The sequence below is a fragment of the Rhinolophus sinicus genome, chromosome 8 (assembly GCF_057876585.1).
Source record: "Rhinolophus sinicus isolate RSI-liver-muscle chromosome 8, RSI-T2T, whole genome shotgun sequence".
NCBI lineage: Eukaryota > Metazoa > Chordata > Mammalia > Chiroptera > Rhinolophidae > Rhinolophus > Rhinolophus sinicus.
Genome location: NC_142508.1, coordinates 36787501 through 36815000, shown reverse-complemented (window position 1 = coordinate 36815000; position 27500 = coordinate 36787501). Strand labels below are relative to the sequence as shown.

Below are 27500 nucleotides of genomic sequence, written 5' to 3'. Positions count from 1 at the left end.
CTGCCCTCACCTCCCTGGGCCCCAGGACCCTCCTCTCCTCCATGATCACCCTCACCCCTCGGCCCCAGGACCACGGCACTAACCTCACCTGTCATGTGAAGTTCCCTGCAGTTGATGTGACCGTGGAGAGAACCATCCAGCTCAACGTCACCTGTGAGAGCTGGGCCGGGAAGCTGGGGTCTCTGGTGGGGTCCTGAGGGCAGCGGGGATCGGGGTTCCCATTATTCTCTGAGGCCTGGGTGAGAGCAGGATGTCTGGGGTCCCGGAGACAGCATGAGAAGCTGCCTCCCTCCTCAGCCCCCTGCTGCCTGGTTCCTTCCCTTTCTGTCCCCTAAGACAGCTCCCACATGGACATCAGTGGCCTATTCATCCACAAGTAAAGGGCCCCTGAACTTTCTAGACTCCTTTGCCCTGTCTGCAAAAACCTACCCTCTCTGGTCCTCCTACATCTTTGGTCAAACTATTATATACCAATTAATACCCAGGAGCCTTGTTCTCCACAGCTCTATCTTATCTCTGAAAACTTATTTTTAAATGAGCTCAGTGCAACCACACTGCAACTTCCATCTCTGCCCTGACGTCTTCCCCACCAGGACAGCCAGACATGCAGATGAATCCCTGTGGATGAACTAGGAAGCAGAGAAACACATATGAGTTTCAACAATTAAGTTCGTGAACTCGTCTTAGAAAAAGTGCTACATACCTTAATCCTGAATATGACTATGGTCATCTTCGAAGTACTCCCCTTCAGAAGCTATGCACCAACGCAAGCACCTAGTCCACCCTTCAAAGCAATTTTGGAACTCTTTTTATAGAAAGGCCATCAGAGCTGCTGTCGTATTACCCTTGATGTCCTGAATGTCATCAAAATGTCTCTATTTCATTATTTCCTTGATCTTTGGGTAAAGAAAGAAGTCATTGGGGGCCAGATCAGGTGAGTGGGAGGGTATTCAAATACAGTAATTTGTTTACTGGCTAAAAAGTCCCTCACATGCAGTGCCGTGTGAGCTGGTGCATTGTTGTGATACAAGAGCTGTTAATTGTTGGCAATAAGTTCAGGCCATCTAATTTTTTCATGCAGCCTTTTCAGCACTTCCAAATAGTAAACCTGGTTAACTGTTTGTCCAGTTGGTACAAATTCATAATGAATAATCTCTCTGACGTCAATAAAGGTTAGCAACATCGTTGCAACAAGTTGGCGAACTTAATTGTCAGAGAACACCAGTCCACTGCTTGTCCCCAAATCCTTTCCTCCTAGGTCAGCCATACATTTTCACCGCTCCAGATGTTGGATCCCATACTTAAGAGGTCAGACCCCTTTCAGAGCTGGGAGATTTCTGAGCTCAGGACCCAGCCCTGTTTCAGCAACACGGACATCACCACCATGTAGCCTGGAGCCAACCAGGTGTACAATCTAACATCTTGGGAGGACAGGCATCCCCGTGTTTGCTGAGCCACCATCATTGCATCTCAGGCAAATTAGTTCCAGATAATGCTGGAAGAGAAGGCAGAGTTCACTATATCATAGCAAATGAAGGCTCTGGACAGACACCTCATCTTAGGTCATCAACCCACAATGCTGGGAATTCGGCATCAACTGTTTGATGTACGATGTATCCTGGAGTTTGCATGATCATAGAAAACTATCCAGCTCAATGTCTCTTATGAGTGTGGGGCCCAGACTCCTAGGACCCTGAGCACAGTAGGGAGTCCAAAGAGAGTTCAGGGCTCGGGATACTCAGTGCCTGTTTCCTGGGGACCAGACTGACGAGAGGGGCAAGAGGAATTTTATAACCCACCATCTTTTACTGTTTCTGTGGCTCTAGAAGTGGGGAAGGCCAACATCTATTACATCTCTAACCACTGAAGAGGGAACCGTTGTGTTTCTGCTCTAGATACTCCATCCCCCTGGACTTCATGCCTTTTAAGAACATAGCACAGGTGAGAAGGAATCTTTCCTCTCTGGGACTAGTTGGGAGTGGGGTCTCTGCCATCCCCATAGCAAAGCTGGATTCCCGAGTAACATGATGGGAAGGATGATGTCAGACATGGGATGTCCTCATTCCCCCACAGTCAGGTTCCTGCCCACATACCCTCCTGATCAAACTCAAGTTCCCTCAGCTATCACAAGCTGAAGCCTTGGGGCTGAGGGCTGGCAGCATCAGTACCAGTATTCAGAGGACAGATGCCAGTGAGGCACCCCACAGGGCTTCCGGCCCGGTCCTGGAGCCCAGAGCTGCTCGTGGTAAAGGGAGACCTCGAACACTGGTTCTCACAGAGCAAATGTGTCTCTAGTTAATCGGTTATAAATGATTTCATGGAAATTCTTTGCTGTAGGGAAAAAATACAGGCTTTAGAATAGGTGAAACTTGAATCCTCATTTCTCCTCTAGTAAGAGGGTGATAATTGGAGAGTTAGTGACTTTCCCTCTCTGTTTCTCAGTGTCCTGCTCTGTAAAGTGGGGGGACGATACAGCCCATCTCACAAGGTGCACACACGTGTAAGGCACCATCTACAAGTCCTGATACAAGGTGTGTGTTCACTGTGTGCAGGTTCTTTACCTCCCGCAAATCAAGTGTCTGCTGACAACATCTCATGATGCTAGCAGTGCCAAGACCCTCATGTATTAAATGAACACATGACCCTTAAACAAAAGGAACTAAACTTTCACCAGCAACATTCAAACCAGGAAATGAAAACAGCACACCGTGCACTCCCAAATGGGAAAGAAACAGACGTTTTTACTGTGACACTGAAAATTTTCTGATCCTAAATAGTTGTCTCTTCTCCATGAACAGGAATATAGGGGGAAATGTTGGGTTGACAGAACCCTGAGAGTTTTCACTGAGATTCCCCAATAGACACATATGCTCATTCATATGAGTGGACAGAACTGAATGAAATCAATAAAAAGACTCCCAGAGAAGAAGGCTTGCATATCATTGATTATATCTGAGGGTCACCAGAGCTTTCCGTCTTCCAACTTCTGAGTTGGGGTTCGAGCACAAACCCCAATGCAAGATACACCTGTGGGTTGGTGGAGAGGACCTCAATGAAGGTTGGAATCTCAGAAAAGAGAGTAGAGTCCTGCACCACAGGAGCTGTGTGTGTTGAATCCCTTTTGAGTTTTACCCTTTTCCCTCCCCTTGGTCTCCCTCAAACCCAAACATTTAGGTCTCAGAAAAGTACATTGAAAGCAACACCCACTCCCCAGACACTAGCTCAGAATGAAGAGGCAAGATACAAAGTCTGGACAGACTGCCTGTGTTAAGCTTGAGAATATGAAAAGTAATCACATGAATACTGTACACACATACTACTCTGTTTTTGGTTCTATTCTGGCGCTCAATGCATTGGATGATGCCGCCCCACCTGGAGAAGGGCGATTCACTTTACTGAACCCACTGATTTAAATGCTAGTCTCATCTGGAAATACCCTTAGACACATACCCACAATGATGTTTATTCTGGGTATCCTGTGGGCCCAGACAAGTCTGTACATAAAATTAACCATCACCCTGTCCTAGAAGGCCACACACACACACACACACACACACACACACACACACACACACGCACACAGCTGGGCATTGAACACTGAGTACTGAGATGGACCATCTCCTGCCTCAGCTCTGAATCAGCACCAAGGACAGCACACAGCCCTTTCCTAGTGATGCCCAGGAACCAAGCGATGTGGGGCAGAGAGATGCCCTCTATGGGTGGTGGCCTGACCCCTGCTGGGGCACAGGTAGGGTTGGTCACAGAGCACAGAACCTGGGAGCTGGCAGAGCATCTCTAGCACAGAGGGACAGTGAGTGGGATTGAGAACACAATACCTGACTCCAGCAAGTCCCAGCCTCACCTAAAGGATTCACATCCCTTGAGGCTGCCCGAGAGTCCCTGCCATGTCTGCCTGGCCCGTTCCTCCCCTAGAACTCACCTTCCAGTCCAGAAGGTCAAGAGCCCCATCTATTCCCAGGCTATGCCTCCCGCATCGTAGCCACGTACCCTCGGCACTGGGATTGTCAGGTAACCTGTCTGTCTCCCAACCAGACGTTGCTCTCCTCAAAGGCAAGGGCTAGATCTCTCATAGCCACCCCTTTACTAGAAACCAGAAGGTATAGTGTAGATGCTTGTTGAATGAATGAATGCATGATGAATGAATGAATGAAATTTCCTCCTTTACCTCATGGGAAGATTTGGCAATTCTTCCCTTCAGTTAACATAGCTTCTCATCTCCCGGGAGAGTGAATCCTGGGCAGACAAGCATTGACGAAGTGGCTCCCGTGCAGAAAATGGGCATGAAACAGGTTCACCTATTCTTTGGGCAATTCATTTGCTTGCTCCAGACCTCAGTGTCTTTTTCTGCAAATTGAGGAAGTGGGGCTAGAAGGGCCCCCAGCTCTGATGGTCTGTGGGTTACAAATGCCTCTGTTGCACAGTCAGATTATCTGTGGTTCCCCTTTCCTGTATCTCCTTCCCGTTCTTCCCCTTTTCTTTTTAAATTGGGGATGATGGGGAACAGACGGGCTATGTCCCAGCTGTTCTGACCAGAGATGCTGCAACTTCCCCTGTAGGGGAGAATGAGTTCCCCAGGACAGGGAGCCCAGGAGGGGATAAGATGCCCGCTGAAAACGCAGGAATTGCTGATCTGTGGGAGCCGGTGTTCATGCTGCAACCCTGCACCTTCCCTTCTCAATGATCCCAGCGCTGACTCCACTCCAGGTTGTGGGAAGGAGACAGAATAGGATGGGCAGATTCTTGAACTTGGATGGAAGAAAACAGACTAATTTATTTCTATGCATGAAAAGTCTGAAGAAAGACATGTGCAAAGCCATAGTATCGAAAGCAGCTGGGATGACAAAAATATGAAGAGAAGCAAGGAAACAACTAGCTTTAAAGCTAGGCTAAGGGCTCCTTTGGGGGGATGTGGGTGCGGTGAGAAGGGTGGGGAGCAGGGGGGAGCTCCTGGGGTGCCCACCATGTTCAATTCCCTGGAGGGTGGCCATTTCATGATGAATCATTGAGTTTTTCTTGTGGGGGCTCTTCTCTGTATGTGTCTTGTATTTGCCCCCCACCCCAATGTTTCAAGAACCCAACCTGGGCCTAAGGAGGCACCACCTCTCATGCTTTCCCACCACTTCCTGCCACCACCGTCCCCCAGGTAAAAATAACCTGTGACATCAGGAGCATGTCTCTTCTCTCATTAAACCCTCACCATCGCCGAGGGTGGACGTCCCAGGCTGGCATTTCTCACTCCGTGTCTCCTGCACACCCCGATTGCTGGGAGCAGAACCTACACAAGCAAAGCCCCAGAGGCCAGAAGATCCTGCCATGCTCTGGAGCAATGACAAATGTGGTCCCATGAGACATCGGTGATGAAGAAATCCTTCCTGGCACCCAGACAGCTGCGATCAAGGGGTGTTTTTCCCTTTCAAAATCTGCGCCTGACTTTCTGCACTTTCTTCCCTAAGGAATCCCACTGTGCAGAGAATCACAGCCTCAGTTCCCAGGCGTCCTGCCAGCCGAGCTCCTTTGACGTCCTCCATGTGCATTAACACACGAATCCTCACCTCAACTGACCGGGTGTCCCCTATGCCCAGTCCCCTGAGACTCAACCTCCAATAGGGAAAGAGTGACATCCCACACCACCTGTGCGTCACCCATCACAGCTGCTGTCACAGGGAGCTCCAGGCTCCAGACACTTGTGACCCACTGGACAGTGTCTCTCGGGGCAGCATCCAGGGCTGGTGTGTGACTTTGTGAGCAGAGAGGGGATGCTCACCATGTGGACATTGAAGGAGGAAAGATAATTGGCCGCCTCCACCCCCTGCCCCTTCCCCATCCCCCATGTCCTGAGCCCCACCCCTGGCTGGACCCCCCTCCACAGACGTCTACAGCCTGTGACGAGAGGGTTTGGCCAGAAGGAACCTGTTTTAACTTTGCAGAAAATGACCCCCCAGGGGGAAGGGCATGACAGGGAGGCAGGGGATGAACGTGGGGCCTGCATGGGGTGTGATTTGGGCTTCTCTCACCTTCCCTGACCTCCGGGCCCCCAGAGGTGAGTGTGGGGGTCAATGGTTGGCCTCCAAGGGCTGCCCCAGCCTGACAGTGGCTGAGAGTGGAGTTCCTCCTCCGACAAGCGTCACTGTGCTGACCTCACCTCTTCTTCTCTGGAGCCTCCTCTAAATCTTGCAACTTTTACTTCTAATTCTGAGAGACAAACCTTGAGAAACAGACTTTTCCAGAGGGAACCTGCGCTGCCAAGCCCAGACATGTTGCTGGCCCTGCTCTGGGGCCGGAGGGAGTTCAGGAAGGACTACAAAGGCAGGTGTCCAGGATCTGTGGGCCCTGGGGTGTCCATGTGCTCTGTGCAGGGGGTGGGGGACGAGCTCCATCTCTGAGATTCCTCTTCTGTGAAGGAGGAGTTTTCACGCTCCGCCCACCTTCCGTGGTTTCCCCCAGCTCCCCTCCCACTGCCTTCCTTCTCTTTTCTCCCACAGGAGCCAGAAACCTTCCGTGTCAGAGATGCTGCTGCTGCTTCTGTCCCTGCTGTGGACAGGTGAGTGGTCAAGGGGAGGGGGCAGGGTGGGGGCTCTGCTGACCCTCGTTTCCCTGCAGGGTCCCTGGCTCAGGATGAAAGATTCAGGCTGACAATGTCGGAGTCTGTGACAGTGCAGGAGGGCCTGTGTGTCTTTGTGCCCTGCACTGCCAAGTATCCCCAGTACAAGTGGCAAGACTCTGACCCAGCTCATGGCTACTGGTTCCGGGAAGGGGCCAGTACAAACCAAGATCCTCCTGTGGCCACAAACAAGCCAGATCGTAAAGTACAGGAGGAGACCCAGGGCCGATTCCTCCTCCTTGGGGACCCTCCGACCTACAACTGCTCCCTCGACATCAGAGATGCCAAAAGGAGGGACAAAGGAAAATATTTTTTTCGGGTGGAGAGAGGAAATATGTTATGGAGTTACACATCTAACCTGCTCTCCGTGCAGGTGACAGGTAAGGAATGGGCTGTAGGAGAAGCCACAGGGGAAGGACATGGGGGTTCAGGACAGGGCTGGGATGCACCCCCTCCTGGGACGGTGCTGGGGGTCCAGCGTGTCTGGTCTCAGAGGGAGGAGCTGGACCAAAGCCTGAGGCGTCTCTCGGGGCCGCACCTGGGCCCCTCCCTCCTCATCCCGTGTCGCCCCTTCTCTCCAGCCCTGACCCACAGGCCCCACATCCGCTTCCCAGGCTCCCTGGAGTCTGGCCGCCCCAGGAAACTGACCTGCTCTGTGCCCTGGGCCTGTGAGCGGGGCACGCCCCCCATCTTCTCCTGGACCTCAGCTGCCCTCACCTCCCTGGGCCCCAGGACCCTCCTCTCCTCCATGATCACCCTCACCCCTCGGCCCCAGGACCACGGCACTAACCTCACCTGTCAGGTGAAGTTCCCTGCAGTTGATGTGACCGTGGAGAGAACCATTCAGCTCAACGTCACCTGTGAGAGCTGGGCCAGGAAGCTGGGGTCTCTGGTGGGGTCCTGAGGGCAGCGGGCATGGGGCTCAGGGCCTCGGACACCGGGTGCTGGGTCCCGAATGTGGTCTGGGAGGGGGTCAGGAGGATGCCTGCCTCCACCTTTCCCCCATGTAGGCAGCTCCATTGACTTGCGCCTGCCATATCTTTCTGTCCCAGACTCTCCACAGAACTTGACCGTAACTGTCTTCCAAGGAAATGGCACAGGTAGGAGGAGCCTGTCATGGGCTGTAGGGAGCAGGGCCTCTTCCACTGTAGGGCCCGGCTGGGTCCTGCCTCATCCTGGTCTCACCCCGGTGACCAGACACCCCCTGGTGGGTAAACCCAGTGGTCCCTCCATCCTCAGCCCACCCGGCCCCTGTGAGCAGCTGTCCCCTTCAGCCCCTCACCCCCAAGGACTCCTCCTACCCCCCGTCAGCTGCACCAGGAGAACAGGGTACCATCCACATGGCAGAGCTGCCTCTTGAGGCCCCATATCATCAATCTCCTGAAGACATCTCCAGCTTGGCTGTGAATTTTCCCTAACGATGTTTTATTTAAGTAGTTTTGAACAGGTAATATATTCACACAACCAAAAAATTCAAAATGCGTAGCAGAGTCTGTCCTGAGATGCCAAGTCCCCTCCCAGGAAGTGACCAGTGTCCACTCGCTGCTCTGAGCCTTGGTTTGTCCACCTAAAGGATAAGGGGTCCTTTGATATCAGTAGGACAGACGTCATTCTTGTCTGTGACTGTGTGGTATTCCCCTGCCTGGATGGACTCTGGTTGTGTTTGCATCTTCCATTAGTGGAGACCCATGGCATTTATGTTATGTGCAACGAATAATCTTGTGTCTATTTTCACAACTGTGTGTGGTTGGGGGAATGGGGGTGGGGGGGCGATAAGTTCCTAAAAGCAAAATGTAGCTACTTCGTATGTTCCTTCTAATTTTGAGAGAAATGGTCAAATTGTTGTGCATGGAGAGTCGAGAAGTTTACATTCCCACCAGCGAGGAGTGAAAGTGTGTGTCAACCTATGTCTGTGTGTCTGTTCCTCTCAGCTGGTCTCCTTCTCTGTCTTTCGCTTTCTCTTGAACACTCTGTCACTCTGACGTCTGTCTCTTTCCCCAGCACCCACAGCCCTGGAGAACGGTTCATCTCTCTCAGTCCCGGAGGGCCAGTCCCTGCGCTTGGTCTGTGTGGTTGACAGCAACCCCCCCACCAGGCTGAGTTGGACCCGGCGGAACCTGACCCTGAATCCCTTGCACCCCTCGAACACTGGGGTCCTGGAGCTGTCTGGCGTCCACGTCGGAGATGAAGGGGAATTCACCTGCCAAGCTCAGCACCCGTGGGAGTCCCTGCACGTCTCCCTACACCTCTCTCTGCAGAGTGAGGGCACCAGTGGATGGGAGAGGGGCTGGAGGAGAACAGCACCCGCCACCCTCACAGTCCACCCAGCGGCCCCCTGAACTTCAAAGGGGAGCTCAGCTCTGTCTGTGCTTGGCTGTGAGGCCTGGAATTGGCCTGGGACTCAGAGCATCACCTGTTGTCTTCCTGCCTGGCCAGCTCTGTGGGGTGGGGGAAGGGCTGGGAGGGAGAAGCACAGGGGAAGGAAGTGAGGCTTGGTAGACAGGGGCTGGGGCCCGGACAGGTGTGTGTTGGGGACACAGGGTCCTTACTTTGCGGGGTCAAGATCAGGGTCAGGCAAATGAGGCACTCATCTTGGGTACACAATTTGAGGAGAAGCCAAAGAAGCCTCAGCAATCAAGAGAAAGAATATCACAACACAGCATTTCTTTTAAATAAAAAAGCATGCAAAATAAGCTCCACAATGAACAAAAACCCCCAGCATTTTAATGCAGGCAGGCTGCAGCCCAGCCCTGTACCCCTCACTTGCCTCTCCCTGATCTCTACCCCCTCTTCTGTCCCTGTATGTTGTGTCTGGCAAATGGGTCACAAAACAGACATGTGGGACCCTACAGGGCGTGGGAGGAGAAGAGACTGAGGGGGGGAGGGGTCACCAATAACGCAATCTGTCTGCAGGAAAAGCCTCCCCGTTTTCAGGAGTGTCGCTGGGGGTCGTCGGGGGAGCAAGTGTTACAGCCCTGCTCTTCCTGTGCTTCTGCGTCATTGTCATCCTGTGAGCACTGTTCCTGGGGAGGGAGGGAAAGCCCTGGGGGAGGAAGGGCAGCAGGCCACAGAATCCCTGAACGCAGAGCTGGAGGGTCCTGGGTGGGTCCAGAGCCTGAAGCAAGGGTGGGAAGGGCGTCTCTGGCACGGGGTGAGTCTGGCTGGACTGAAATCCTCTCTGATCTCTTCACTCAGAGTGAGATCCTGGAGAAAGAAAATGTTGAGGGCTGCAGCGGGAATGGGCAACACGGGCACGGAGGGTGCAAACATTGTCATGAGGTCAATCTCTCAGGTGAGTGACATGGGCGTCTCACCATCCAGCATCCCACCTGTCCACCTCCCCCTGGGTGGCCCCCTGGATTGCTCTGCTCAGCGTGGCCCAGGTTGCTCTCATCTCCCCCGGCCAGTTCCCCATCTTGCTCACAGCACAACAGCCCCTCCTTCTTCTTTCAGGCCCAGCACGGACGAGTCACCTTCTCTCTGTCCTGCCTTTCTTCTTCTATAGCTAAAAGGTTGCCATGTCTTGTCTATTTTTCCTCCTAAGAACAGCTAGCATTGGTTCCCCTCTCTCCATCTTGACCCCCATCATTGCCCAAACTTCAGGATCTCTTCCTGGAGCCCCTCGTCTTCCTGCCTGTCACCTCTGTTGCCCTACACAGAGCGATTATCTAAAGCCATCACTGTCCAGCTCCTCTGCCTTCGAAATTCTGTTTGCCCCATTGTCTACAGCAGAGGCTGGCAAACTTTCTATAAATGGCCAGATAGTAAATAATTTTGGCCTTTGGGCCATGCAGTCTCTCTTGCAGCACTCCGATCTGCTGTTGTGGCATGAAAGCAGCCATAGACCATATGTAAATGAATGAGTATGGCTGTGTTCCAATAAAACTTTATTTACAAAAACAGGTAGTGGGCCGATTTGACTCACAGGCTATCGTTTGTCCACCCCTGATCTAGAGAATAAAGCCCAAACTTCTCAGCCTGCTGTTCTGCATATTCTGACCTCTCAAGCACCTGCCTCTCCAGAAGGGCTGGGATTAGGGTGAGGTGAGTGAGGCATTCACCTCAGAAGCAGAACTTAAGAGGTTGCCAAAAATCTCAGGAAATGAGATAAGCAACGCTTCAATGCACTGCTTTTCTTTAAAATCAAAATTAATGAAAACAATCCAGGATGTGCAAAGTATCGAAAATCTAAACAATGGCAGGATCAGTAGACTGAGTGAGGTTAGTTAAAAGTTATTTAAGATCATAACTTACTCAAGGGAAATTGTGAAGCATGGCATCCTTCTCAGATGAAAATGAGAGAAGCAGACAGGTTGATTTTGAAAACATTCTTTCTACATTTGCTTCCAGTGAAGCCAAGAGAAGAAAATGATAGTAAATTCCGGTTTGGGTAGAAATAAAATCTTTCAACTTAAAATAAAGTTTTAATATACCACTTTTCCAGTTTTCCATAATATTGCATTAAATCATGCTCTGGAGAAACTGATCTTTAAAAATATGTAAAGACGTATACACAGTGGCACACATTTCTTTCTTCTGCCTCAAGCTCCAATTGGTTTAGAGCGGCACTCTTACTAATCGTCAGATTATTTAAAAGTTTCATATTTTGTTCTCAATGGATTTTCTTTCCATTCATTTTGATTTAGAATCTTGCATTAGAATATCAATCTCAATGTGAGGTTTTTGGCCCCCTTTTTATTTTGCACTGAGCCTGGCTTATTTCATTCAGCATCATGTCCTCAAGGTTCATCCATGTTGTAACGTGACAGGACTTCCTTCTTTTTAAAGTCTAACTAATATCCCATTGGATGTCTCTACCACATTTTCTTTATCCACTCAATGATGTCAATGGACATCTGAGCTGCTTGCATCTCTTGGTTATTATAAAAATCTTGCAATAAACATGAGTGTGCACATATCTCTTTAAGATCCTGTTTCCAATTCTTTTGGATAAATACTTGTAGGTGGGATTGCTGGGTCATATGGTTATTTATTTATTTATCTATCTATCTATTTCTTGGAAGCTCCACTGTTGTCCATAGTGGCTGCACCATTTTGCATTTCCACCAACAGTGTACAAGTTTCCAATGTGCCCACATTTTCACCAACACTTATTTTCTATTTTACTTATTTATTTTTGTTTTTTAATACAGAATTTTACCATCTTTTATTTTTTATTTTTCAATAACAGTTGACATTCAACATTATTTTACATTCATTGCAGGTGTACAGCATAGTGGTTAGACCTTTACATAATTTATGAAGTGATCCCCCTGATTAGTCTCATACCCCAAACTGAAACAGACTCATAGATGCAGAGAACAAACTGATGGTTGTCAATTGGAAGGGGGTTGGAGGGTGGGTGAAAAAGGGGAAGGGATTAAGAAGTACAAAGTGATGGACGCAATATAGTCCTGGGGATATAAAGTACAGCATAGGGAATATAGTCCATAATATGGTAATGACTCTGTCTTTGTTTTTTTAAAATATAGTGGCTGTGCTAATGCATATGAGATGGTATTGCACTGTAGTTTTGATTTGCATTTCTCTAATGAGTAGTGATGTTGAGCATCTTTCCATATGCTTTCTGGCCATTTGCATGGAGAAATGTCTAATTCAAATTTTTTGCCCATATTTTGTTAGTTTTTTTTCAAATTTTTGAGTTGCAGGAACTCTTTATCTCTTCGAGATAGTAACCTCTTATCACATATGTGATTTGCAAATATCACATATACTTGCAATTTATTGATATTTTATATTTGATAACCATTCCATAAGTTGCTTATGTTTTTGTTAGCGATGTTTGAGCAAAGGCTCGAGAGTCTGCCACTTGATTGCGTGACCAGAAAGTGCTCCAGGCAGAGGGAACAGCAGGTGCAAACGCTCAGAAACAGGAGGCTGACTAGGAAGTGGAGAAGCACCAAGGAGGTTCATGCGATTAGTGAGGGAGACAAAGGCCAGAAAGCAGCACACGAGTGTGGAGAAGTCAGCACGTGTGTAGGTCACAGCAGCACATGCCGGCTACTGAGGGCATTTGGAGACTTTTCAGCAGAGAAAGGTCATGATCCAACTTTCATTTTCACAGGACCCCCTGGCTGCTACGTGCAGAATAGACTGTGTGGCAGGGAAATTAGAAAAGAGGTTGGAAGGAGATGGTGGTGGCTGGAACCGGGCTGTCATGCGGTGGGTCCTAAGTGGGTTCTGGATAAATTCTGAAGTTAGGGTTAACAGAAATTGCTCATGGATTGAGAGTAGGGTATGGGTGAGAAAGGGGTCAAGGACGACTTCTACATTTTTTCCCAGAGCAGCTGGAAAAATGGAGGCATCAACCATTAAGGTGGAGAAGATTGTAGGAGGAAGAGACATGGGGAGGAAAGGAAGTTCGGTTTAAATACATTGAGCTTTACGTGCCTTTTGGACAAGGGAGTGGGTATTTCAAGTATACCGTCGGATCAAAGTCTGTATTACCAGAGAGGGGATGGGCTGTAGGTACAGACGTGGGAGCTATCAGCCTACAGACGACAGGAGCCCTTGTAATGGACACGCTCACAAAGTGAAGGTGCAGAAGGAAAGTGTCTGGGGCTGCTCTGATATCTACGGGTCAGGAAAATGGGGAGCACCCAGCAAAGGGGCTGCCAGTGAGGCGATGGACCCAGGGAAATTTGATGTCTTGTAATCAAAGAAGGATTTTTATTTAGAGAAGGCATGCAACCGAGTCTCCTGCTACTGCAAAGTCCAGAAAGGCAAGGACTGAAAGATGACCATATGGATTTCTTAGAGGTCACTAGTGTTCTTGATAATAGCAGTGTTGGGAAGAGGTTGTGTGTGTGTGTGTGTGTGTGTGTGTGTGTGTGTGTGTGTATTTAGATTTGAACACTCGAGAGAAAATAGGAGAAGCAAAAACATAACAATTCTGTCGAAGCGTTCGTTCTGTTGGCTGGCACCTGTCACTATCCACTCTTTGAGGCTGCATCAGTTTCCTATTGCTGCTGTAATAAACTGCCACTAAGTTAGTGCTTCCAACAACATAAACATATTATCTTACAGTTCTGGAGGTCACAAGTCCAAAATAGGTCTCACTGAGCTAAAATCAAGTCATTGGCAGGTGGGGCTGAGTTCCTTCTGGGGGCTCCAGGGAGAATGCAATTTCTTGCCTTTCCCAGCTTCTACAGGTCACTTGCTTTCCTTGTTTGGTGGCCCCTTTCCTCCATCGTCAAGGCCAGAAGCATAGTACCTGCATCTTCACATCTGTCTCTGCCTCCTTCTTTTGCTTGTGATTACATTGGGCCCACGAGGTAATCCAGGAGCCTCTTCCCATCTCTAGATCCTTAACAATCACATCCGCAAAGTCCCCTTTGCCACCACAGAGCAGCGTTTCTTTCACTGACTTTTCCTCCCACCAACTGAGCTTCCCAAGGGCAGGTGCCATGCCTGAATCAAGTACCTGGAATTCTCTCTCCCTTACCTGGTTCCTGTCCATCTTATCATAATTCACCATTGGATATTTACTTCTTTAGCTCATTTTTGCTGCCTCCCTCAATTAAACAGTGAGCTGCAAGAGGCCAGGGCCTGTGTCTGCCATGTCTACCATGGTTTATCCAGCACCCAGCTCAGGGCCTCACACTCGGAAGATCAGCCTTTGGGATCAGAAAAGAACTGGATTGGATCGTGGGTCACCAGGGACTTTGAGCACACTACTTACTTGGTTCAACATCAGTTTCCATATCGATAACATGGAGACAATAAAATTATCTTCCTTACAAGGTTGTTGTGGGAAGTTAATGAAATTAGCAACCACCAAATAAGGTGCTCACCAAGTATTCGCTATCTGAGGAAAGCATGAAAGAAGGAAATCTCAACAAAAACGTGTGTGGCATGAATGGATAAAGGCATTCCTGGGCTTTTCTCCCGGATACTCTCTGCCTTATCTTGTCCCCACTGTTTCACTGTTTCTTTTCTTTCCCTCCACTCAGGGTCCCGTGATGGAATCCCAGCCAGTCAGCCTCCAAGACCACCCTCCCACAACTCTGACTGACCCCTCGATGGGAGAGAAAGAAGAGGTTCATTATGCATCCCTCAAATTTCATGGGAGGCAGCCTGGAAACACGAAGGTACAGCAGGTCACTGAGAGTGAGTACTCAGAGATCAGTATACCCAATTGAGGAACTACAGACTTGGCCCCGATTTGATGATGGCGGCCTCCGACAAGCAAAAGAAAAAAACCAAAGGCGATTCCTGTATAATTAAAAGCCCTCTAGGTGATGAGTTTAAAGTATAGTGGAAAGAACACAGGCTTTGGGACCAAAGAGTTGTGAGTTCAAATCCACAGTCTGCCCCTTTACTAGGTGACAGACCAATCCCCACCTCCCTGTGCCTCAGTTTTCTGCCCTGTGAAACAATTGAGAAGTCCTGCTTGCAAGTTTGTGGTGAGAATTGTGGGAGGAATATCGTATCCGAGCACGTGGCTCAACGTGAATGCTGAGCACATGTTGGATCCCTGCGCTTTGAACAGAAAGTTCCTACCGGGAATTTCTCTTGACTCTGGAGGTGACCAGCATCAGACAGTCCTTGCAGCTGAGGTCCCGCTTCCTGGAATGCCCCACCTGGCCTTCATCTGCCTCTGTCTTTAGAAAGTAGAGTTCAAGAGGTAGACTTCTGGGTTTGGATGGGAGTCAAGCAGAAGCTCATGACTTCTCCCCATAAAGACAAACCAAATGAAAGCAAAAGGTTCCCAAATGATCACACAACCATCTAATGAATGAAACATGATCCCCAAATTCACCTACAGCTACAGATGAGGAAAGGAGTGTGTCACAGCGGTCACTTCTGAAGCAGCCTTGATGGAAAGAAGTAAAAGGACGTGACAAGGCATTAAACATTCCCTAAATCTGTACTGCAGCTCATTTATAACAGCATTGAAAGTCATAAAGTACCAAGGAACATTTTTTTTTTAATGCAATACTTCTGTACTAAAAAATGCAGAACATTGCTGAGAGAAATTAAAGAAGGTGCAAATGAATGAAAAAATATACCATGTCCATGGATTGGAAGACACAAAACTGTTAGGATGTCAGTTTTCTCTGTATTGATTTAAAGTAATTCGTGTGTGTGTGTGTGTGTGTGTGTGTACACAAATTGACAAGTTGATTCTAAAATTTATGTGGAAATGTAAAGGACTTAGAATAGTCAAACAACCTTGAAAAGAACACAGTTGGAGAAATAAAACTTTACTTTAAAGTTAATCAAAAGAGTGTGGTATGTGACAAAATAGGGTGTGTGTGTGTGTGTGTGTGTGTGTGTGTGTGTGTGTGTTAATTTGAATAGCACAAAGTCTATTCAACTGAGAAAGGAATTTTTTTTTAACAAATGGTGGTAGAACAAGTGGATCAATATCTGGAAAAATGAATCTTATCAATTATGTAATTAATTTATATAACTGGAAACATACAGTATATACTCTTGTCCTTTTTTTCACTCGGCATCACATATTTGGAAATTCATCCGAACTGTTGTGCATATCAGTATTTTATTTCCTTTTATTGCTGTGTAGGATTCCACTGCATGAGTGTATCATGGATTGTTTACCCATTTCTCTATTGATGGACATTTGGTTTGTTTCCAGCTTTTGGCAATTATAAATAAAGCTGCTGTGAGCATAACTGTACATGACTGTGTCAATGCATGTTTTCATTTCCCTAAAGTGTTGACAGGGCAGGGCCAAGAGGAGACAATGAGGTCAGAGTCACATGTTGGGAGCTCGAGGGTCTGTGGGACCTCCCTATGGGGACCAGAATCCATCAGGCAGAGAGATGGATGGATGGTCTGGTAACAGGAGGAATGTAGGGACTGGAGATGGACAATGGGAAACTCACGAGGCCCAATAATCCTATGAGTCCCTGTTACTGTGGGTTGAATTGTGTACCCCAGAAAGATATATTCAAGTCTTCACCCCTTAAGGTATTTGTGACTATGATTTTATTTGGAGAGAGGGTTTTGCAGATGTAATAAGTTACATGGGCCGGTGCTAAATACAGTGGCTGGTGTTTCCCCCCACAAAGAGGGAAATGTGGACACAGAGACACAGGTAGGGAAGAAGGCCAGGGGACAACGAAGGCAGAGATTGGAGTTATGACACCACAAGACAAGGAATGCTGAGGATATCTGGTAACCACCAGAAGCTGGAAAAGGCAAGGAAGGATTCTTCCCTAGAGCCCTCTGAGGGAGCACGGCCCTGCCAAAACCTGGATTTTGGTCTTCTAGCCTCTGGAACTGTGAGAGAACGCTATTGTAAGGCACGCTGTTGGTGGTAACTGGTCACAGCAGCCCTAGGAACTAAGATATTTGCTCAGCACCTACTGTGCATCAAACCTTCATGCATCCTGTCTCATTCAATCCTCACAGTGAGTCTTGAGAGGGTTGGCACTATCCCCACATTACGGAGGAGGCTCATGTGAGCTGGTCAAAGCCACACAGGCCTACAAGTGGAGGGAGCAGGCTGAATCCAGTTATATGACCCCAATGCCACAAGGGGGTCTTCATCAGTGGGTCCTGGGGTCTTCCCTTGTGTCCAGGCATTGTCCTAAGTGCTTTGTGAGATTTCAAAGCAGTTATGACCACAGCTGCTAGGCTGACTGTTCCCACTTCCATAGATTCTGTCAGAAAGTAGTTTCTGTCTCTCTTCCCTTATTTTCCTCCCTCCCTTCCTTCCTTTCTGGCACTGTGACTGCCATAGTGATGAACAAATTTGCTTACATGCTTTTGGGCACCCCCATAAAGACAGCACAGAAAATGGTTTCAGAAATGGCATTATGGAAGCAGAAGTAACTTTATACTGTTTTCACATTATTGGTGTTTTTTTCTGATTATAAAGGCAATTTATACACTTCGTGAGAAAAAAAAAGTTAGAATATACAGTAAAGGGTAAAGAAGGAAATTAAGACATAGCACTGTTAATAATGTTTTCCACAATTTTTGTGCACATGCATATATGTATATGTGTGTGTGCATATGTGTGTGTACACATAAAACTGTGGAAAACACATACTGTACATATTATATGTACATCAATCAATTAATCTATACTTTGTGTAACTACGGGCCTATCAGATGCTGCTTTGTATTACTCATTTCCAACTTATCAAGTTTTGAGCATTTCCTGCGTCAGTAAGCGTCTTTCCCCGGCTTGGTTCCTAACAGATGACAGATTAGCTCAACATGTGCTGTGCCCCATTTAGGCAACTCCAGTTGCTGCATATTTATAGGCTGTGCTGTTTCCCTGCCATCAGCAATGCTGAGATGGGGCATCAGCGTCTCTGATGGTCCATGGCGTCGACTAGGGAAGTGGGGAAGTTAGAAGCACATTTGCTGGTGAGGAAGAAGCAATGGAATCAGAGCACAGAGCCTGCACATGACCTGCCCCAGCCTGCATCCTATTGGTTGGCTCTGACTGGCGATGGAGCAACCAGTAGCCACACTACCCATGACGTCACAGCCCAGGTCCTAGGTGGGGTCTCCAGACTTCGTCCAAGAGCCTCCATCTCCCAAGCTCAGTGTGACCGGGCTGCTTCCCTCACTTCACTGTCCCCTATGAGTACTAGCCCCCATAGCCTAGCCCAGCCCTATGGATACTTGCAGCCCTTCTCCATCACGGCCCCCTTACCTCCTTGCCCGTCTGGTCTCGTCCTCCAGCTCTGATGTGGACACTCAAATGGCCCGGTTTGTCCTATGGGAAGAAATCAGGGACGCAGTCACTTCTCAGGTCTGTAGGAAACTAACAGAACACAGGAGAGTCCCGGGTAGATGAGGGCTCAGCTCCTTTCTAAGCCTTTCTGGTGAGGGACCCCAGGAGTAGGAGGGTTAAATCTCGGGGTTTAACTTCTACACCAAGAGTCCTTATTCCCCATACTTTTTAAAATACATTTCTGAGGTATTAAGGTCACTGGAGGGAGATACCATGGGACAGGGGCTGGAGGGTGTGTGGAGGGATAAGAGGCTGGTGCACTTGGGGAAGGAGTTGGCACTATCTGGCCTAATTACCGATGATGACGGTGATGATGGTGATGACGATAATTCACTTCATGCCTATTATATGCCAGGCACTATGGTAGATGATTTATACAAGTTATCTTGAACCCTCCCAACAGGTACACAAGTTGATACTTTAACGCCATTTTGTAAATAAAGGAACAGGAGTTCAGATAGGTGATGTCACTTGCTCAAAGTCACACAGCAAGAAAATGACAGAGGCCAATATTCTAACCTTGTCTCTCTGACTCCCAGCCCAGACTGGAGACCTCAGACCATGGAAAAGGTGGCACCTCTAAGGGGAATGGAGCAGTGAAAATGTTGGGTTGACTTCTAGCCATGAGGAGGGGGAGATGCCTGGCTAGGGCGCTTCTTCCAGGTATTGAAGAGGAGACCAGGTCTCCTGGAAACACTCTTACTCTCCATAGAGTTTATCGCAGCAGCTTGGAAACTGTACATTGAACGACGATGATGGCATTAACAACAACATCTAAAATGCTACTGAGTACTGACTACATGCCAAACCTGCTCCAAGATCTTTATCAGTAATGTCTTACTTTATCCCCACAGGAGATATCCCTGTGAGGTCGGTACTGGTGTTACTCCCATTTTACAGACGGTAAACTAAAGCACAAGAGGGCTAACCTGCCTCCTGTCACACTGTGGGCAGATACTCTAAGCCGCTTGATATGGAGAGCACACAGTGATCACAAATAGTCTCAATGTCAAAATACCAAAACGTAAAAGAGAATGTATCTTCTAAAATCTTCACATCATCACTGTATCAATACTACTATCACCCACCACAATCACCACCATAATCACCATCACCACTGTCACCACCATCACCACCATTGGATGGCAGCACCATCACAACCATTGACATCATTATCACCACTGTTCTTATAATTTCCATCACCACCATCATCATCACCATCCTCATCCTCACTGCTATTCTTAACATCTACTACAGTGGTCCTCAGGGCAATTTTGCCCCCTACGGGAACTTTATAAAGCCTAGGGTCATTTTTGGTTGTCCAAACTGGAGGTTATGGTGGTGGTTGCTACAGACACCAAGTGGGTAGAGGCCAGCATGCTGCTAAATGTCTTACAATGCACAGAAAATCTGTGACCCCCAGCACTGAAATAATTATCTGCCTCTAAATATTGATAGAGGTTGAGAAGCTGGTCCACTCCGCCATGAATGTTGCCAATCCCTTCATCCTCCAAGGTGTGTGTCTAACCCTCCCATCACCCTTCAGAGCAGGTGTGACAGTTCACATCTTCCAAGTGGGACTAGGAAGAGCTGAGAGGAAAAATGATTGGCGCAAGATCACCCAGCCAGCTAGGGCCAGAGCTGGAATTTGAATCCAGATTTTAATCATACCTGCACCCAATCTCTTCCCCCAATGTAGTTGACCTCTGCTACCTGTTTCTCAAACGTGACTTGGACACTGGTGACTCCTATGTACCAGATACATCTCACATCTGCCCTTCTAGGTGGACCTCTACAGCTGTATCGTAAACACATAGAAACTGGAATGAAGTCAAGTCACTGGATGAAACCCTACTGATATGATAGAGGCCGGGCTGACTCTAAACCTTCCATCTCTCCTTCTGCCTGGCTTCTGGTCCTTGAGACCTATGTGTCTGCCCCCCAGATAATCCCTGACAATCCAGTTCCTGGCTCTTCCCTTCAACACCTGGCTCTGCTTCCCCCTCTCAAGGGAGTCATAGCTCCTCAGTGCCAACACCCAACCAGTGCCCCGTCCTTGACCCAGGGCAACCTTGACGCACCTGGTGGAGAAATGGTTGATCATCAGGTAGACCAGGATTCCGCAGAGGTAGACACCTCCCAGGACTGTCATCACGATCAGAAACACCACCAGGGATCCGGAGATGTAGAAATCTATTTCACCAATAGGAATGTACCCTGGAAGGAAAGGATATGTGGGGGTTAGGGCCACCATTCACCTGTCCTTTAATTCACCTATACACCTGTTCTTCAAAAATTTATCGGTACCTGTTATGTGCAAAGCACTGTTCTAGGTAGTAGGGATTGAACATTGAACAAAACCAACTCTCGCCCTCATGGGGCTGTCTTTCTAGCTGGGAAGTGGACAGTCAACAATTAGCAAAGAGATGGCTAATATCATTGCCGGAGGCAATAAGTGCTCTGGAGAAGGACAGACCCACATAAGAGGACAGAATGTGACAGGGTGTTGTTTACACAGGCTCATTAACTCATTGCACAGATATTCAGTGAGCACCAGCTATATGCCAGGCACCGTGTTAAGCACTGGGGACAAGTGACGATCAAAGACCTCACCCAACCATGTCCTCCTGGAATTCATACTCCAATGGGGTAGAAAGGTGTGAGTCAGACAGCGGCACCAATACATTGTGTCTGGTGCTTAATTGGTGCTTAATAAATAGAGTGACCGAAATCAACGTCTGTAGCTCACAACCAGTATCTGCTCGTGGCTTTGTCTGGGAAGAGCCAGGCTGATGGCTTCTCGTGCACTTTCTTGCTCAATCTCTAATTTCATTCTTGCAGCAGACTTGTCATTAGGGACCCTTGTTATCCCGACACGACAGATGGGGAAACTGAAGCTCAGAAAGTGAAACTGCTCGCTCCTGCTTCATGCAGATGGGCAGATACACAGCTGGGATTTGAGCTCAGGTCATCGGGTTCCAGTGTCCCTGCCTTTTACGGCCCTGCATGTCTGCTCTCTCCCCGAGGACGTCAGTCTCTCTTCTTGATGCAGAAGATTGAATGTGTGGTCGTTGAAAAGGTTCTTTCCCCAGTTAGAAATTCAGTCCCCAGCCATGTTTCAGACACCATATCCACGACAAATGTCTGTTTCCTCTACACCACGTCCACTCCTGTCTTCCCACTTCCTCATCTTGGAGGCAGCCCAGTAGGTTGACAGATTAAGATGTGCGGTCAGATCGCCAGGGTTTATATCCTGCCTCCTCTGCGGATTAGAACTGGAACCTTGAATAAAACACTCAAACTCTCCAAGCCTCATGCTCTTGCCTATAAAATGGAGGTGATGCTTATAACAGTCACTTACTCTGGAGGGAACCTGAGGGTCACACAGGCTGAAATGGTGGCGGGCTCTTAGTGCTCAGTAAATGCTGGCTGACCTTATCTCCCTGGAATTCACCCTAACGCTGAGAAGAGGACTCTGGGGGCTTCCTAGAAGAGGCAGCTTTGGGCTCAGACCTCAGAGGACGGGAGGATTTCATCCAGCCATTGTGAGCATGATGGCAAGGTGGAGACGGCATTCCTGAGGATGGGCACTGTGTAGGCACAGGCATGGAGGTGGGAAGATTTGGAGAGCGGAATCCCAAGAGGGGAGCAGATGCACTTACCGGTCTTCCTCTGGATCTGGATGTCCCTGTACATGGTCAGCTGGGCCACAGGATTCTCCACGATGCATCTGTATCTGCCCATCTGCTCCCAGGTCAGACTCGGGAGGGTGATGTTTGCCTCTGAGATGCTCAGGAGGGAGCCGTTGTGGATCCAGCGGTACTTGGGTTCCGGGAAGGCAGTGGAGGTACACTTCATCTCCACCTTGGAGCCGAGCTCAGCAGACAGGATGCCGTTGAAAACACTGGGATCACTTCTCAGCCTCACATTGTCGGGTCCATCTGCAGAGACAAGGCAAGAGACCTGGAGCTGTGGGTCTGATGTCCTGGTGGGAGGATCAGAACCTCCAACCAGGGGGTGTCCCACTCTGCACCCTGAGCGGACCCCTAGGCGCACCGGGGGCAAGGCAGCTGTGCCAACAACAATGACGATAATAATAATGTCTTCCGTTAGGAAGCACCTACTATGAGAGCCGTTTATGTCATAATAAAATAGGTACAGAGTAGAAGCAAAGGCATCTGGCCCACTGCATGCCGGGCACTGTCCTACATACTTTACATGTTCATGCGCTCTCCTAATTCCCACAGCAGCACATGTGACCAATTCCACGATTGATCTACTTCATAGATGATGACAACGAGGCTCAGAGGAGCGGATCAGGGATTCAATAGTCTCCTATTGACCAGCAAACAGGCTAAGCAAGGGGCCCTGTGGCTCGGGAGGAGCCCCCTGAACAGCTGTAGTCCATCGTCCTGGGCCCTGGTTCAAACCTCTGACCGGTAAGCAGAGTTCAGAGGTCAGCAACTGTCCTCTCCGTGACAGCTTTCCCCGCACGATGGCCACAGCCTGCACTTTAAGAAACTGGAGAGACAATAAGAGTGGTTCTAGATTTACCTGTGAAGATGATTCTAGACTTGTGAAAAATATATGGAAGAGATTGATAAATATGTAACAGTCTTGGAACATTTGAAAGAATCTGAATTCCGTCATATTGACAAGTTCAGAGTCTTCGATTGACGAGACCTGCCTGAGAATTTGAAGTCTTCCTGGATTGCAAACTTGCCTTGGTGGACGGCCAAAGGGTTATAGAGACAAGGGAATGCATGAGATGCGCAATTCAGTTTTATCAATTGAACTGTCCGCTTACGGGAGTAGAGTCAGTTCAATCTGAGTACAAGCAAAAGTAAAGGTGATGTCATGAAATGTAGAAGAACAGAAATAAAAAACCAATGAGCTGAATTTGAAAACTCAAGGAAAGTAGGCTTTGAAAACTTAATAAGTTAAATTTCAGTGTAAGAAACGATTGGTTGCAAACTGTCCCCTCTTTACACAAATGTCAGATCTGAACAAATACACACTATGTCTCAGCTCCCCATTTAAAATCGTGTGGGCCTTGATTCGGAGCAATGAGGGTGGGGTCTGAAGTCCAATGAACTAAATAGTCGGAGCTGGGGTTCAAATCCAGATCAAGCTGCTCAGGATGTTACCTCTCTCTGGTTCTGCCCGTATTAGCCTTATATCCCTGGAAGACCTTCAGCCCACCCCCAGTTTCACACCCACGACCCCAGAGCACTCACAAGCCACCGTCAGAAAGATCTGTTCACTCTTTTGAAGATACCCTAGGATGTTTTCCAGCGCACACCGAAGTATCACGTCATAGCGGCCGACCTTGAGCATGATGAGGGTCTTGCCGTCTGGGGAAATCGTCATCAGATCATTGCTGGACACCTGTATGCCACTCACGTACCACCTGATGGTAGTGGCGTTGGTGTGGCAGAAGGCGGCCACAGAATCCATGTACTCAACCACAGAGGTGGTGTTGGTCGAGATGCCTGGGTCGCTTTCCTCTTCTGGGTGAAGCAGGAAAAGATTAGAGGAGGGGTCTGCCTCTTCAAGCTCTGCTTGTCTCCAAGGGGGTGGTTTTGGGGTATGTCGGGGAGAAACCAAGACTTGTAAAATGGGGTCTGGGGTCTTGGCATAGGCATGTGGCCTAATGGTTATTTCCAAACCCCCAGGTCAGGACACTCCCACTCAAGGAGCTGTGGGTAGGATTCAGAGCGAGAGGTGGTATTTGGACTCTCCATAATAATTGCTCTCATTATCGGAGTCACATTTACTTTACAAATACCCCCTCTAACCTTACAACGTACCACAATGGCAGACACTACCCCCATTCTACAGGTGAGGAAGCTGAGGACCACAGAGGGAAAACAAAGTTCCACGGCCGTGCAGTATATACAGGTGGGACCTGTGACTCTTTTCTAACCTATAGAGTGTGGTCAAGGTGAGGGCTGTCTGTCTCATAACTACCTGTGTTAAATAAGTCGCTGTCTCAACAGACGAGACTTTAGCTGACCTTGAGGAAACAAGAGGCCTGATGTGAAACGCCTGTGTACAGAGCCACACTTGAGAACACAGCCAAGGCCAACATTTATGAGTCTCAGAGCATAGGACTCAGCTAAGCCACACCTGAAATACTGACCCACAAAAACTGTGTGCTAATAAAATGGTATTGTTTTTAGCTGCTAAGTTTGTGGCTATTTGTTACGCTGCACTACAAACAGATAACTGATACACAGCGAAATGGGATCCCTTAAGGTAGTAAGTGACCCATCTCTGTGGTTGAAGCTGGATAACCATCTGCCAAAGCTCCCAGTGTCACCTGGAGGTGGTTGGCAGAATTGGACAATACGATCTCCGAGTAACCTCACTACCAAAGCCTCCAGGCTCAACACTTGCGTTAGGGAAATGGGGCAACCTGTCAACTCACCTCGAATCTCCAGCCAGCTGGTTGCTCTGTAGGTCCCACTGCTGACGTCTACCCGCACGGTGTAGTTCCCCGTGTCATTTAACATAGAGTTCTTGATATTCAGGCGGCCTTCCTTGGTTACATTCTCCCGGCCGCTGAACATGGGCCCAGACTGCCAGGAATTGGAGGGAGGTCTGTAGCTGACAATCATATTTCGCTCACTGTCGCTTACACCCCGGTGCCAGCTGTATTCCTGAGCATCCTCGGGGATGTTCTCAAGGTCCAGGAAGCTCCTGTATCCCTCTAACCCTATGAAGGGGACGATGGAGAGTTCGCCAGAGCTCTGGAAGATCCCACAGGCCAGGAGACTGGCTGAGGAAGACACAGAAAGAGAGATTTGCTGACACCACCCACATAATGATCCACAGACACTGCTGAACACACCAAGGGGTCCTAGCTCCCGGATGACTCCCCAGCCTGTCCCGTCCTCTCCATCTGCTCAGCCCCTATCCTGGTCCATTCCTCCCTCACCGTCTTTCACCCTGGATTCTTCCCTGGACACTCAGCCTCCAATCCATGCTCACACAACCCTTCTGTGGATCCTTATAAAGCCCAGTTGTGACCCTGCTCTCCCCCTGCTCAAATACTTTCCAGCCTCCCCAATGTTCTCATGATAAAGTTTAAACTCTTAGAGTGGCTTGTGAGACACTCTTAGCAAGAGCTGGGTTTTGTTTTATGACTCATCTAGCCCTCTTTTAGATTACACCTACCCTACCCCATCATCCCATGTACTTCCTCATTCAGTCATTAATGCATTCACTCATGCATGCATTTATCAGAAGACACAACACCCACGCTCTTTGCCCCAGGTACACATACGACTCTACAGATGACCACACTGTCTCCCAGCTTTAGGCTTTTGCACATGCTGGTCCCCATTTCTGGCACACTGATCCCTGCTCTCTCCTTGTTGACTCACTTCTACTCATTCTTCAGTGCTCAGCTTTGAGTCTCCTGCTCTTCAGCCCTGGGCCCCCCTCACTGCAGTCCCCACACTCTGGGTTATTCGGTGTGGGGACAGGTTTGCATCTCAAACTGGATGTGAGCCCCAGGAGGGCTGCGTCGGGCACCACTGCAGCCCCAGCACCTCTGAGCACAGAGCGGAATCCAGTGGGAGTCTCAGCAGGATTACCTGGGGGGATAAAACTCCCTGAAAACTGTCTACACACGTGTTTGATTTAGCGTCTAAATTCAGTGAAGGCGATATGAACAGAGGGGGGATCTGCTGTCACCTAAGACATCAGGCGGCTACTGCTCTGTGAGCCCTAAGCCTTGGCTCCATGGAGGAGGCAGAGACACCCGAGACCCACAGCTCCAGGCCTCCAGTTATGGACACTGGGCAGTTTGAGGCAAGTACACCTGGCGGCCAGTGAAGCACGACAGTCGTGCATGTCCGGGGGACACAGTGGGTCCTGGGGAAGGTGAGGAGATGGGAAGGGGTGCAGTTGGAGAAGTGGGGGAGGGGATCAAGGCAGATAGCCACCCAGGGAACACTGTGTGTGTGTGTCTTTGGGTGAGGTGTGCCCAGCTGTGTGAGCTCATGAAAGTCCTAGCGAGAGTCCTGTCCCTCTCACCTCCCCACCCCCCCCCCCAGTCCTGCAAGGTCACCTCTCGCTTACCCACAAGGACCAGTTCCCTCCAGGGGCTGCATTTGGGTCTGGAAAATTCCATGAGCTGCAGTGGGTCCTCCTGGTGGAGGGATCTCTCCGGAGCCACTGCCCCTTGACGGCCCTGTGTCTCTGGCCTTGAGCTGCTGTGTCTGCATCCGCTTCCTGTCTCTCGGGTTGGACTCTGCACCACAGGCGGGAGGGGCGGGGAGGAGGGGCTCTGGGAGTCAGTCGTTCCCTTTATGACTTTGTGTTTCCTTCACTTTATTATTATTATTTTTATTAACTTATTTACACTATTCTCTCCTGGTAACAAAACAAAAGAAAACGAAACAAAACTTACCTTTAGGAAAACTAGAAAATACCAAACAGGGCAACAAGCACGAGACGTATTCATTTGGTTATTTATTTGTGACAGGAAGTGTAGTTTGTTGGTGAGTGTAAAGAGGGGGCAGCGCCAAGGCTCGTGAGTGCAGGGCCCGCCGTTTGTCCAGGGGCTACGACAGGGGTGTATTGACCCCACGGCCATCCGGGATGAGCCGCGTTGGACCCACCACGTCTTCAAACTCATCCGCACTAAACTTAGTAAAGCCCCACTTCTTAGAGGTGTGGATTTCTGGCGGCCGGGACACTTGCACGTGGCCCTGCATAGAGCCTCGGCCACCGGCTCCTGGTTCTGCAGCTGGTGCGGATGGATGTGGTGACGTGCCCACGTGGAGCTGGCCACTGGGCCCCGGGACTTTCCAAAGGCACCTGCGTCCCTTCCCTGTCTGGAGTGTGTCAGCCCTGGCGCAGGACCATGTCTTGTTGGTGCGGCTGATGTGGAAGGGGCGAGCCGCACTCGGATGTGAAAACCCATCTTTGCCACAGCTTGTCACCATGTACTTGTTGGCACAAACACGAGCGGTGTCCAGCGCTTCGGAAGAGAGCTCCTCATGTTCGTCAGACACCACGTGGCCACAGAGGGGACCTCGTCCGCTTTGCCTCCCTCCGCCCCAGGTCAAAGATGAGGACCTGGCATCGGAGACACCTCGACAGAAGCGAGATCGGTCCGGCTTGTTG

The 27500-nt window shown here is 49.1% G+C and overlaps 2 protein-coding genes and 1 pseudogene across 8 annotated transcripts in view; 1 reads left to right on the top strand and 2 right to left on the bottom strand.

The window, feature by feature from the left end:
* The window catches only part of CEACAM18 (CEA cell adhesion molecule 18), a 50933-nt gene extending 24113 nt beyond the window's left edge, over positions 1–26820 (bottom strand). For 2 of the 5 annotated variants that reach the window (XM_088800586.1, XM_088800587.1), the window contains exon 1: positions 26451–26698. In XM_088800586.1, the coding sequence (XP_088656712.1) occupies positions 26451–26502 (52 nt within the window). In that variant the 5' untranslated portion in view covers positions 26503–26698. Of the gene's footprint in view, positions 1–9638; positions 9827–15894; positions 17987–18281; positions 18345–20443; positions 20580–22024; positions 22304–23599; positions 23873–24792; positions 25144–26450 lie in introns of those variants that run through there. The other 3 variants (XM_074315568.2, XM_019718292.3, XM_019718290.3) reach the window with 3 other exon arrangements.
* On the top strand, positions 6306–16286 carry LOC109439983 (sialic acid-binding Ig-like lectin 13). Of its 3 annotated transcripts, XM_074315548.2 has the most exons (9): positions 6310–6562; positions 6622–7002; positions 7204–7482; positions 7675–7722; positions 8624–8881; positions 9536–9632; positions 9818–9914; positions 10577–10666; positions 14596–14717. In XM_074315548.2, the coding sequence occupies exons 1-8, from the start codon at positions 6529–6531 to the stop codon at positions 10619–10621; spliced, it is 1239 nt and encodes a 412-aa protein (XP_074171649.2). In that variant the 5' UTR covers positions 6310–6528; the 3' UTR covers positions 10622–10666; positions 14596–14717. The 3 variants fall into 3 exon arrangements, with proteins under 3 accessions (XP_074171648.2, XP_074171649.2, XP_074171647.2); XM_074315547.2 differs by lacking the exons at positions 10577–10666; positions 14596–14717 and adding an exon at positions 10076–10335 and having other exon boundaries at positions 6306–6562; XM_074315546.2 differs by lacking the exon at positions 10577–10666 and having other exon boundaries at positions 6312–6562; positions 14596–16286.
* Positions 26821–26839: 19 nt separating the features above from the next.
* The window catches only part of LOC109438402 (large ribosomal subunit protein uL16-like), a 744-nt pseudogene continuing 83 nt past the window's right edge, over positions 26840–27500 (bottom strand).